We start from the raw sequence: 13628 nt of genomic DNA, 5'->3' as shown, positions 1-13628 counted from the left end.
AGAAACATTAACTTATGAAGCAAAACAGCAGGGTTCTTCAAAAACTTTTAATGGACACGTTTGCATTTCAATCATCATGCTTTTGTAGCGTCTTGTACATGAGAGAGAATAATAACTCGTAAGTTTGCACCATGTTAGACACATTGAGATGTTTAAGGTGAATTTTTTAAATTCTTTTTTCTTGTAGATACCACCTGAAGCAGGACCATTTCCTTCTCCCATTGGTAATGCTTTTCTCCAGCAGTATGTTGGTCCAGCTGGCTTCCCTCCAGCACCACCCCCATTTGCTGCATGGACAGCGGTCCCAGATGAAGCTGTGCGAAGACAACAAGAAGAGATTTACATAGCTGGTTCACGCTACGTTGAGTGGCTGAGGGTAAAAATGTTATCAATGATGATTTTCGTTTTCTTATCCACTGTGAAGGCGTGGTAGAGTAGATCTTAATGCAGACTTTGGGTAAAGTGTGTGGTTCCAGTTCTAATTGCTTTTTTTTTTTTTTTTTTTACAAGTCTGAGTGCCTTTAAAATCTGGTATTTCTGAAAATTTGCAGGTCTGGGGCAAAATCTACTTATCTCTTACAACATCACAATGCATAGGGCGTCCTTGCATAAAGTATGAAGAAATATTTAGTAATTTTGAAGCGTCATAACCTTTGTTGTTGTTGAGAATACAGAAACCTCACAGACAGTGTCTTTTGTTACCCAGGTGGAAAAATGGATCATTGTGAACAAGTCCAGGGGGTGGGGGTGGTTAGCTTGTGCGTGAACCAATACAGGGTGTGTGTGTGTGTGGGGGGGGGGGGGGGGGGTCTATCCTTGGATTGGGTTGGGGAGTTAGCAAGACACCCAGTCAAGTTATGTTAAGTAAACAGTAGCTAGACACCACTTCATAAGGTACTTGGGTTGTTAAAAGACTGTACATAAAACTGTTTTCTCCTTTTTTTATTTCAGAAAGCAGAAAAAGAAGGTTTTACTGCAGAGGAGTTGAACATAGCATCTGTACTTGGGATTGACGATCCTCGAGGTCCGATTCACTGGCTGCATACTGCATGGTATGATTTGATTCATAAAGTAATGGGAGAACTGGCCGTGCCAGAAAACTCACAGGAAATTGGAAATGTCAGTCCAGAAGAGGTTCGGGAAGCTTTGATTGAATGTACAGGGGAAGTGACTCAAGCAACAGCTAAATGCATGGAAATCCGCAAGAAAAAGGTAAGGGTGCTTGCTGTTTTCTAGACACAGAGCTGGGCTCTTGATGCCCTGTAGAAGGCCACTTTTCATGAAAGCCCATGGAAAACACAAACTATTTCACTGTACAGTACACTAAATTTCCCTTGACTTCAACTAGTTTCATTTCCCATGCACCCGATTAACCTCAGAGATATAATAAATATCTTACTAACATATTTGTTTTCTTGGTGTGTGCTGTAAGTTACAGATCCATGCTCGGTTTTTCCTGTCGGTCTGTAACTTACAGTATGGACCTTGAACTTGGTTGTTTGTAGGGCAATAAAGTCACTTGAAATGTAAATCATAATGTGTCAACTTAACTACAAATGAAACTAACATGTGAGTTTGTACAAGGGTTTCATTAATGGCCAGCCACTGGACGAATTGACCGTTTGTGAACACAACTTTGCCTGGCTGCTGCTTTTAACATCTCAACCAACTTTTTCAATAAAAGAACATATCCCAGTTAACTATCCTGCCCAGGTACAGTAACCTCCTGCTCAACTGTTCAAAAGCTTAAACCTGTTTGTATGCTGTATGACATAGACATCAAACATCCTGAATGGAAGACATACATGTAGTGTTTTTATGAGTTTTTGTAACCTTGCCATTATGCCATTATTTTGCTACGGTGAATCAGACATAATTGGAAAGTTGAATAAAATTATAATCATGTGGCGTGTTTTGTTCAAAAATCCTAGGTGAGAGAACTACAGCAGACAGGTGTGTATGCCAAAACCGATTGCATTACTGCACTGGATACCTCAGATGGAGATACAGAAAAAGCAATTCTTGCTCTAGAGAAAATGGCAATGCGACCAATGCTTCAAAGAGTACTAAACAGCTGCCTTCCAGATCATGCCACTGAGAATGAGGTGTTCATGGCATTGACAAGGCAGACAAACACTGAAAGCCAGCAGGAAAAAGCCAACTTTGAGGCCATTGTTACTGACAAAGGTCAAAATTTAGATGTGAGTACATACAGCCATGGTTAAAGGTTATATCGAGATCAAATAATAATATATTAATATTATAATAAAAACAACAATGATAATAACAATAATAATAATAATAATAATAATAATAAAACTCTTATTTAAACACGGCAACAGTTAAAGCTACAAGCTTGTGGGGCCATGTATAACATAAAATCCAAAATAGAAATTAAAACAATAATATTAAGAATACAGTAATCTAGATAACGATAAAAATATAACCCCCTTGTGCTTCCCCCTGTGCCCTAATTTCAATAGTAGATATAACCTGTGTCCATGTATTGAGTAGCTACGGGTGCCTCGCCGGCAAAATTCAGTTGTTTAAGGGCTTTTGATCCCCACACCAACCGAGTAAAAGCTCTGATGTTACTTGCATTATTGGCATCTCGTGCACTCATAAGGGTGTTCCATACTGTGGACCCTCTGTGGGCATTGGAGTTCTTTATATAAAAACTATCGAAACAAGGAATCAAGGAAGGCAAAATTCTGTAAACATCAACACAACCTGTCCCTTCTTACCTACCCTTGGTTAAAACCCTCCCTTCCAAACACCTCCATACACCTTTGGTTTGGACTAAGATTTCTCTTATGGTCATGAATCTGAGATGAAGAAAAATAAAAATTCAAAATGGTCTGGTCATTTTCAAACCAAAAACAAGTTTAAACCAAAGTAACTGAAGAAATAGTTGACTGATCTCAACAATGAAGTGGTCGAGCAAGCATCTGTAGAACAAATTATACTCTAAAAAATTCTTGTTCAGAGAGGAAAGGAAACATATAATATTATTAATTACCAGTAATTTCCAGAATTGTGAATGAAAAGCCCTGTCCAAAATAATTACAATAATAATTATTACAATGTAATTATTACATTGTGAAGTTATATAGCCTAGGGCTTCTATTAAAGTGTATATGACACAAAATCTTTTATTAGCTTATCAGGAAGAGCTTTCAAAATGATGGAGAATGGCATTTATTTTATTGCAATAGCATTCTTGGTTGCCGAGTTATTCAAGATTTAGGTTTATGCAAATTAGACAACTTGTGACGTCACAAGACTGACACAAAATGAAGGGAAATCACAAAATTTGGAATATCCACGCAAATACTACATCTGCAGGGTTGAAATTTTGCAGGGTTGATGTGCTGACAGAACTACACATTGTGATAGTGGCTATGATGTCACCATAGCAACCTACTCGTTACCAGACCTCTACCTTCCCAAAATGACAAATGCCTTATTTATTGCTCCACAGTCAAACAGAATTTCTTATACTTGTGCTGCCTAATGTCCATATTCCCTCACACCCACTGAATAAACATCAAGAGCAAAAAGCGCTTCTTGGGAAGGGAAACTCTGATTTTATCCTTTGGATGGTGAGGGCCTGGAGCCCATTGTGTTGCCATGGAAATGTGATAGTGGATCATATCATAAAACTTTGTGATGAGTATAACAACTCTACAAAGTTTCAGTTCTATACAGAAAAAGGCTTAAGAGATTTTCCATTTTTTGTGATTTCCCTTCATTTTGTGTCAGTCTTGTGACGTCACAAGTTGTCTAATTTGCATAAGCCTAAATCTTGAATAACTCGGCAACCAAGAATGCTATCGCAATAAAATAAATGCCATTCTTCATCATTTTGAAAGCTCTTCCTAATAAGCTAATAAAAGATTTTGTGTCATATAGACTTTAAAGGCTGACTGTATAACCGGGACTAAAATAACAGCACATTAACACATGATTATAATTATATGTGGAGTGCATATCGTTTTTTGGTTTTGGTGTCAGTAGTTAATTGTCCTCTATTCTTTACTTTATCTTTTCAGCGGCGTATTCGAGCAGTTTTGGCCGAGAAAGACGTTCCGTCGTGGGGAAGGGCAGAAACTGCCGTCAAGTTGATAGACATGAATTACTCTGTTGAAGACTCCATAGAGGCTGCTTGTAACTGCGGGGATCTTATGCGTTCTTTGCGTTATCTCCAACAAGAGTGCCCACTCTGCTTGGACAAAAAACCCATGAGCCAGGTTTGAGCCTAACACTTTTATGTGCTTATGTTTTGGGGGTAGATTAAAAATTAAAATATTAACATGTATCATTAAGGGAAGGATCATTTTAAGCACTAGAAAAAAATCGGGGTATGATTTACAAAAACAAAATAATTATATTGTACACTCCTTGGACAACATCAGATGAGCTGCACTTTCAGATTAACTTCACCATTAAGCTCAAAGATAGAGAAAATAAATTAATAATAAGATTAGTCTTGGGAAAACTCCATTACATTATAGCTTCGATAACTGAAACCTGCAGACATGTTATGTCAATCATTCAAACAGGAGAAAAGGTACAAAAGTTTTGAAATAGTGTAACTGAATCATAGTTTACTTTCACACAAAAAAGGGTATTTCTGTACTTGGTACTTTGGTACTTCTTATTGGTATTTCGTCAACAAAGTAGGTGTTACAGGAAATTTTACAACACAACAAATGACGTGTTTTAATTTATGATTTTTAAGAGACAGCTAGCTAGCTTGACATGTGACTGGAATGGATTGAAGAAACTGGACTAAGCTCTTCTTTCATAATTCCAAACCATTTTCACATGCGTTTGTAGACATACAAAAGCAATTATGATTGGAGCATATGTTCCAGTTTTTGTGCTTCTTATGTTTAATATTCTTGTCTTTTCACACAGATGGTTACATTTCTGCACTGCCAGGATCGTGTGTGCCAGGACTGCGTATCACAATACATCACCATAACAATAAAAGACAAAAATATCCTGCACCTTGTATGCCCGGTTTGTGGAAAGCCAGAAAACCTGGACAATGAAGCAGTAGCAACAGAATACTTTAACAACTTTGATATCTTGGTAAAGAGCTGGATCTTTAAATAACGTGCAGAAACTGTAGCTTTAAAATTTTGACATTGCTGTTTCTGTGTTCAATCAAATTCAATATTGAGGTGTTCAGACCCATGACTGAACCTCTCCGTTTACCCTATGAACTGAAGTTACCAACAAATTGCCAGCGGTAGAAGGACCCATCTGGGTGGCGTTAATTAGGTTTAGTTTACAAAGTTCAAAGGGTCACATCTGTGGGTTGTGTTTGGCAGATTAATTTCTTTTCATCTCGTCAGTGTTTTTCAGGAGTCATTTTTGTTGTCTTTGATGGCATGACAGTTGACTTTGAAATTTAGACTTTGACGTTATTGAAAAAAAATCATACACTTGGTTGAAAAAGAAAGCACTGTCTGGTAAAAGGTACAAACCATGGACAATAAGAACAGACCCAACAGCTTTCTGGGAAGCATTTGACCTGTAAGCTTATATGCTTTGTTTTTGTTTTAGAAGATAAAAGCACATGGGGTTTTAAAGGCTGAAAATTTACAAATTTCTCATCTACAAAGAGAAGAAAAAAAAACAGGAAATATTCCCATGTGGGGGCACCCCATAATTCCATTAGGTCTCATCGTTTCAGATTGACACCGTTCCAGGGACAATTGAGTGCACATACTTCTTAACTTAAGCCACCGTTACACATTGAAACTTTAAGCTGAAACTTTTGTGAAACGGCGAAAGCGAGACCAGTTTCACGAAGTGGTGGTACACGATGAAACTCCTGGTTTTTCACCACTGCGACCGTTGCAAGCCATTGCAGAAGTAGAAAGTGGTTCTACTTTTCGTAAAACTTGTCTCGCAATGGAAGTTCAAAAAAGTTTCACAAAGCCGACCATGTTACATGGTGCAAAGCCTGCTGAAACTGGTTTCGCAGCGCCGTTGCACACAAGTTTCAGCTAAAAGTTTCAACGTGTTACAGCGGCTTTAAGACCAGAAATTGACCAAAAACTGAAAATTAATATATGCCACTCTACACTACTGTAATTACTGTGAATTGCACTGGAGATAAGTACCTGCTTATCGATGCACTTGGCCTGTTTATCTTGTTAACTAGTATATGCTTGTTAAAGCCGACATGTTGGATTCTGCCTTTTTTGTTTTCTTACCCTTGTAGATTCGTGGTCTGGTTGACCAAGAAACACATGACTTGTTTCAAAGGAAACTTCGAGATAGAACACTTATGAAGGAGCCAAACTTCAGATGGTGCTCACATGTAAGTCAAATTTGTTTGCAGTTGAAGCTCTATTAGCCTAGCTTTTAATTTCAGGCCCTGGAAGAGAGATTATCGTAGAGGAAGCATAATGAAAGAATTTTAAAAAAATTTAAAATTTTTGAATCATTTAATCATTTATACCATGCAGTTTCTATAGAAATATTCAAGTGCACCCTATGAACACCAGTTACAGTCATAACTAATTAAATTCTAATATTTTATATTGAAAACCCTAATATTAAAAAAAATACTAATTAAAAATTCCATTAAAATAAGTGAAAAAGTCTTAAGATTGCTTTGATAGTACCACTATATTAAGTAAGCAATCGTTGTTTACAAAATTTGCAAAATGCAATATCAATTAATTATTATTCTGTATTTTGATAACAGCCACGTTTTCTTGGTGTTTTGAATCTGTCATTAATTTTCTTTCTGGCTTTATAACATTCTTTTATTTAGTTATGTTTTTTTTGGCACTTCCATGTACAGTCAACCTCCTCCTTGCAGACACCTTAGTATTACGGACAGCAACTATATCCTAGGCAAAAATAAATTACAGAATTTGCCTGAGATGAATTCCCGCTATAACTTACTCTTTCTATAAAAGACACTAAACTTCCGGTCCCAAGAGTGTCTGCAATAAAGGAAATATTCTGGTCAAGGGAGGAGCATAATATAGGTGATGGTATATCAGAATCTGAAGTCTGAAGGAATCAAAATTTTTTGGCTTGTGAACATTTTCTGCACACTACTAAGATGTTGGTCTTAAGGTGGATTCATGCATGAGCATTAACAAATAATTGGACATAAGGCGGTTATGCATCCAGCCCTTCAATTAAAGAACCTTCCCTGACTGCAATGTGTTACTAGGACAAATCTTACCTTCTTTGCTCACAGTTTTTGTCTATGAAATTTACAATTTAGGGTACCTTGACATATTACCAATAAATTGTGTGTTATTTGCTGTCATAGCTCTAGGCCATTGCGATCCCAATAAAGCGTAAAAAGAATGGCATGTTATATTTTAATGTTATTTTTGATTACCACAAAGTGATTTTCTTAAGCTTCCTATCTTAGGAAAAAATTAAGTTTAGACTAACAATTTTTTTTAGATTTTTTAGACCTCATATGCGTAAGTTGTCTACAGCTTTTGTAATCAGCACATACCCAATAATATAATAATTATAGATGAAACTGTAATTTTGATACATATCTGCTGAATTGTTTTCTTTAGTGCTCGTCAGGCTTTATAAATGAACAACCAGGCCAAATCAGGATGGCTTGTCCACACTGTCAGCAATACACTTGCTTCAAGTGCAAACGACAGGTAATAACCTTTTATGCCTTTCCCTTCAATCCTAACATGTATAATGTAATGGCTGCAATGTATGCTGGCTTACCTGAGCTTGGTTTACTCATAGTTAATTGAGGGCAATGGTTATGAAACCTGACAAACTTCTTTGTTATATGTTTTTGTTTGCCTTTTTGGCCTTGACCCTGCACAAACAACAATAGAATTTGGAATGTGTTGGAGCAACTGACCAATCGAAACGTTTTTGTTAAGATATTCAACTGTAGTGTGAACGTTAAAACAAAGGATTGTGCAGGGTCGCGGCCCTTCCAACATAAATTGCAGCACCATTGTTTTCATGGCAAGGTTTCATAACCAGTCCCTCAAGTAACTATGGTTTACTGGGTAAAGAATCAAGACTACCAGGGTTGGACCAAAATGGCTATGAGCACAGGCTCATAGCCGCTTTCATTCGAAATATACAGTTAGAATAATCATTGATAGATACATAATCTGGCCCAGTGAAGGTAATCTGCTGCTGAACCAAGATGAATGACTATGGTATGATCATATTGATCATATGACTGAACAAGCACCTAAAGGGGGGTGCTGCTGAATGCAGACAAATGACTATGGTATGATCATATTGATCATATGACTGATACAAGCACCTAAAGGGGGGTATACCTTATTTCAATTACTTCTTCCGCAAGACCCAGGACCACTTAATCCAAGTAATTACTAACAAAGGCGGGAAAAGGCATAAAAATTCTATTGGCGGTCAAATATTTTATTTAATATGTAGATTGTGTCCTAAACCTGTCACTTCTTTGCTGGTTTGCATCCTTTTACCTTCAATGTTGCTTTGGTCCTTAAATTAAATAAGATTTCATCCAGGTTGTAACTTTTCCCAGCATTCTCATTTAAGTTTGTGATACATGTAGGGATATTGTAAATATGTGGCTGTGTTATGGAATGACACATGTCTTGTGCCACCTAACAATGCTTTAACTGTTCTTTCCCATCCAGAAGAAGGGAGGGGTATAATTTGTACTGATGCTCCTCTAGCATTGCTTCAGCAGCTGGAACTGAGCAGCAGCCTTAATTAGCTAACAAATAATTATTTACTAAGGCAAAGGCCTTAAATATACTTATTCATATTGTTCCTTTACATTATCAGTGGGAAGATCAACATCAGGGCATCACATGTGAACAGTTTGCAGCATGGAAGGAAGCCAATGATCCTGAATTCCAAGCTGCTGGGTTGGCAGCCCATCTAAGGATGAATGGAATAGGTAGAATATTGTCCTGCACTATATATAGCTGTCAGGTTTAACCTGTGAGAAACAAACACAGATTTATAGTGGAACCTGGATTAAATGAACCTCTATATTACAAAGTCCTGGGTATAACGAACAATATTCTCCAGCCTGGTCTTTTAAAATGTATGGAAAAGAGCCTTGATGTAACGAACCATCTATTTAACGAACCAACAATTGGTTAGTCCTTTGGCACTTTGTTAAATCAAGGGTCCACTGACTAACTGTATTGGAGTGCCACTGCACTATAGCTGCAATTAAATATTTGTTGACATATGAAATTTTACTATGGCGTTATGTGGCACTTGGAACATTACTAAGCAAGGTGAAGGTGAAGTTTGCACTGTGAAATCAAAGGTCAGGCATGTAGATTTTCGAGAACGAAGCTGTTAAATGTTTCAATTCCAGATAATGATGATCTTGATTTATACATGATGGGTGGTTATAGCGTGAAGCTTGTGGCGTCTTGTGTAAATTACAAGGGGGAATAAAGGACAATACTTAATTATACAAATTTTTGATCCCTAAAGAGTAACAAATTAAATTAACTATTAAATTAAGAGGGGTTAACATTAAAAGAAAAACTAATTTCTAGAGTATATTATGTTGAGGAACACTCGGGAAACCACTCTTGGCTACGTTTTCCACTTTGTGTAGGCTACAGTCATGTATAATATGATGTTCACATTTTGATGGACTCATGCATGGGCTTGTTCTTAATTCATTAGTGTGTCCAGGCTGCAAGTTCCGATATGACCTTTCCAAGGGAGGATGTATGCACTTTAAATGTGCAATGTGTCCACATGAATTCTGCAGTGGCTGCTACAACCCATTCCGTAACCCCAATGCACAGGTATTTACTGGTATTAGCTAATATTATTATTAAATAGATATTAAATATTATTAGTTTGAAAGTCTTACCTTTTCCATTGACACATTTCTGCCTACCAAGGGGTGGGACAATGTTCATTATAACTTTAAAACCAGACCAGATAAAAAAACATAAGGATATTCAGGGGCTTAGTTTCTCAAGAAACTGTGGTGCTGTGTCAGTGGGGAGTAGAATTCTGTAACAAATGCTTGGTTTATCAACAGAGTTAATAACTTAAGGTAAATTGGCCACTGCAAAGAGATTTATGAGCTGGGTGTTAGCCCTTACTCAGGGCCAATGCTCGAAACGTCCGCACTCAAATCTCTTTACAGTGCAAAAATTACCTTTAGTTATCAACTCTATTGACCAAACAAGCATCAGTTAAAAAAAACCAGCCAACTGTCACATTTAAATTGCTCTCTATCATAATTTCAGTAAAGACACTTTTGAACCAGAAACATCCTTTAACAACACCTGCAAGGGAGACTATTAATTGACAGCAGGGAAAAAGTACATTGAACCTCATTGCTTGTGAAAAAAATGCATTAAATGGAGATGTGCAAATTAGCAGATATTAAATGTTTGCTTTTCAGAACTGCCTGGTATCGGAACATTGTACTGTGAGAGGTTTACATGCACACCACCCGCGAGACTGTTACTTTTACCTCCGAGATCGCAGTCCGGAAGAGCTTCAGAAACTGCTACGTGATAATGGGGTGGCATACAACACTGAACCCCCTGAGGGTCAAGGTATTATGAATTTTTAATTGTTTTTTTACTTGCAAGAGTGCTCCTCCTTTATAAAAAAAATGTTTTTGAAAACTGCAATACTCAGTTGCTGTGGTAACTCAGTTGTCGCACTGTGGAATTTCTTCTGCATTCAAAATAACAGCAATACAGAAAAGTACTTGGTATCTTTCGTTTGATTTGTCATCCTCATTTTAAGGATCAAAAAACAATTGTGCAGGCAAAGAAGAAGTTCCTGCGTTTTCCTATTCTGGTCTGGTATCTAGTACTTCCAGTACAATACAAGACATAAAACCTTATACTTGACAATGTTTACTTACGTACAAGACTAGTACAAGTTTCATTCTGGAACAAAATTGTCCATTTGTAAGTTTTTGTCAAAGTGGCACACTACATTTCCCTAAGAGGCCCACACAACTGGAGCTTAACCCAGTTCTTTAGCACGAAGCAACTAGCAGTATTGTTACTTCTCCTGGATGGGATGCTAGTCTGTCGCAGGGTTACAAGCAAGCCATACATGTATGTCACCGCTCCCCATTTGTGTACCTGGGCAAAGAGAGAGATTATGGAACAAAGTTTCTTATCTAAAGAAATGTTCACAGTGATGAAGAGAGTATTAGGTAGCCTTGAACCACTGACCCTCTGATCTTCCTAGTGTCCAATCGAACATCTGAGTCATTTATCACTACATAATTACAGCTCCTCTACACAAGTTTTGGTACCATTATGATAATTTTTGATCCAGGTTTATGTGGTCACTGGTATTAGCTTGTTTAATTGGTACACTGTATGACTCATACCAGTGTATTAAGCCCTAACAGTGATCAGCATCAAATTTCTCATTGCTTATTTAACCCCCAAGGTCATGAGAATTAAATATATGATCTGACACCCAAGGTGAATTTTCTTGATATTTAAATGAATTTCTCTCCACTACTTTTATAAGAAATGTATGGGGACAAGATAGGAGAATTTGTTCTTTGATATCTAATTAAAACAAAAGTAATGCCACAAAGAAGAACTGAAATGACCTTACCTGTACACAGGTATAACAGTCATACCAATATATCATGTGTAAACACCCCCCCACCCCTCCCCCTCAGAAGAATCACCTTGATTGAAAAGTCTCAAAGTCTGACTCCAGGATTCTTATACAACTGTAGGTAATGCCTCAGATGACGAGGCTCCTGCAGGAGCAGCAGCAGCACCTTTACGCTGCAAGGTTAATGAGCAGAAAGAGACTGAGAATGGCCTGATGGATTCTGAGTGTGGAGCTGAAGTTCCTGCTGGACATGCTGGGCTTTGTGGGTGAGTTAGAAGTGTTTTTATGCACACCTTTTTAAGTGTGAAATGCAACAGATTTTATGAAATGTAATACTTGTGGAATGTGACTAAGAGTGCTAGTAGCAAGGTCACAAGTACTGAGCTCAGATGCATACATTGGTAACTTAATGTATAGCCACTGCAAAGGGACATAAGGCCATGTGGGTAGCAGGTGTTACCCTTTGATCTACCAAAACATATATAATTGACACTCATAATTGAGCCTGAGTGTTAACAGCCGCAGACAGATTTTGCAGTCTTTTTAGGCCAGAGAGGTGCCTGCTATCACAGGTGTCATTATTTTATAAGATCCACAATGGCCAAGCATTGACATTCAGATACTGCCCACATTTGTTTAACTAAGATTACTAGATCTTGCAGTTGTACCTATCCGCAGGTCCAGTCTAATGTGCAGAGCTAAATTTATTCCTTTTATCCTAGAGATACTTGTTTTTGGAATTTTTTTGCCACATTAGGCTCTGCTTGCAAGCAACCACTAAACCTATTTTTAGATCTGTTGCTGTAAAGGCTACTCCTCACCTAGTTATTCCAGCTCATCGTAAGAGCCTGTAATTGATTATTTTGACATGTATTTAATAATTTTTTTATTAATTTTGTTGATTTGTTCCGTGATTATTTGATTATAAATTATGTCTCTTCTGGTATTAGCAGAGCTATTCAGTGCCTGGTCATTTTAAATCTAATTAACGCTATTCCATGATTCAAAGTTAATCAAGGTTTTCATCTCACTTGTTTAAAGTGGTTTAAAATGCTTATTTTAAGCTAGAGGTAAAGAACAGTATAAGTCAAAACTGAAGGGCACAAATCTTTTGAGAGAATCTTAATTGATTAGTAATTAAACTCAAATCAAAGTTCATGTTAATCCAGGATTAGTTTAATCAGGCTTTGAGCAACTGGGCCCAGGAGTGTAATGAACTAAGGCCTAAGAACTAAGAACTAAGCATGACATTAATTATGAAATACCCACTTGTAAAATAGTTTACAATAAATTGAAATGAACAGTCCCATAGAAGTGCCAATCAATAGTCTTCATTTAAAATGAGGATCCCTAGTCAGGATTTTATCCAGACTCAAAAAAAAAAAATCACCCAGCATAGTACACAACACTACAGGAAGTACTGCCTGGTAACTTTAATTTTGATGGTAACATTTTAGAGTTTCTCCCACAGATTCTGTTGAATTCAAAATCAATTTTAATTCAATTTGATTTTCTCTTTACAGGAAACATTATATGGAGTATCTTGTAGTTTTGGTTAATGATAACTTGCTTGATCCAGCTGATATTATGTCAAGTGATGACCTCAGGCGTGTGTTAGAGCGAGGCTTTGTTCAGCCGCCACCACAAAACCGAATGAATGATGGACAGTATAAGCAGTTACTACTACAGGTGAGTGGGAGCCTATCCTTTGATAAGATTAAGGGCACGTTTTTGTGGCATATTCTGTGTATTCTGAAAAAGGAATACACCAAAAAAATCTAGAGGTTGAATCTGTTGCCCAGTAATGAAAAATATCCAAATGGCCAAACTAAAAGAATCTTATTCTTTTTAATGTTTTAGAAGGATATAAAATTGTTATTTAATTTTTCGAGGTATTGTGATTTTGGATTATCCAGAATATGTCCCAAAAAAAACGTGCCCTTGGTTTATCTTGTATGTTGTTAGAGGATCAAAACCAAGAAGTAAAATTATAAAGTCAAACCTTGTCTGTTTTCAGCTGA

General features: G+C 37.1%; 1 protein-coding gene across 3 annotated transcripts in view; it reads left to right on the top strand.

The window, feature by feature from the left end:
- Positions 1-13628, top strand: part of LOC146480512 (uncharacterized) — a 30481-nt gene that overhangs the window by 15587 nt on the left and 1266 nt on the right. For all 3 annotated transcript variants that reach the window (XM_085109693.1, XM_085109691.1, XM_085109692.1), the window contains 12 exons: positions 188-376; positions 952-1212; positions 1932-2201; positions 4053-4250; positions 4921-5097; positions 6239-6337; positions 7572-7664; positions 8809-8923; positions 9676-9800; positions 10412-10568; positions 11729-11873; positions 13131-13296. In XM_085109693.1, coding sequence (XP_084965819.1) covers positions 188-376; positions 952-1212; positions 1932-2201; positions 4053-4250; positions 4921-5097; positions 6239-6337; positions 7572-7664; positions 8809-8923; positions 9676-9800; positions 10412-10568; positions 11729-11873; positions 13131-13296 — 1995 coding nt within the window. The remainder of the gene's footprint in view (positions 1-187; positions 377-951; positions 1213-1931; positions 2202-4052; positions 4251-4920; positions 5098-6238; positions 6338-7571; positions 7665-8808; positions 8924-9675; positions 9801-10411; positions 10569-11728; positions 11874-13130; positions 13297-13628) is intronic.

This window comes from Pavona decussata, unplaced genomic scaffold (genome assembly GCF_977016875.1).
Source record: "Pavona decussata unplaced genomic scaffold, jaPavDecu1.1 SCAFFOLD_53, whole genome shotgun sequence".
NCBI lineage: Eukaryota > Metazoa > Cnidaria > Anthozoa > Scleractinia > Agariciidae > Pavona > Pavona decussata.
The sequence above is the reverse complement of the archived record's forward strand: the minus strand, read 5'-3'. Positions and strand labels throughout refer to the sequence as shown.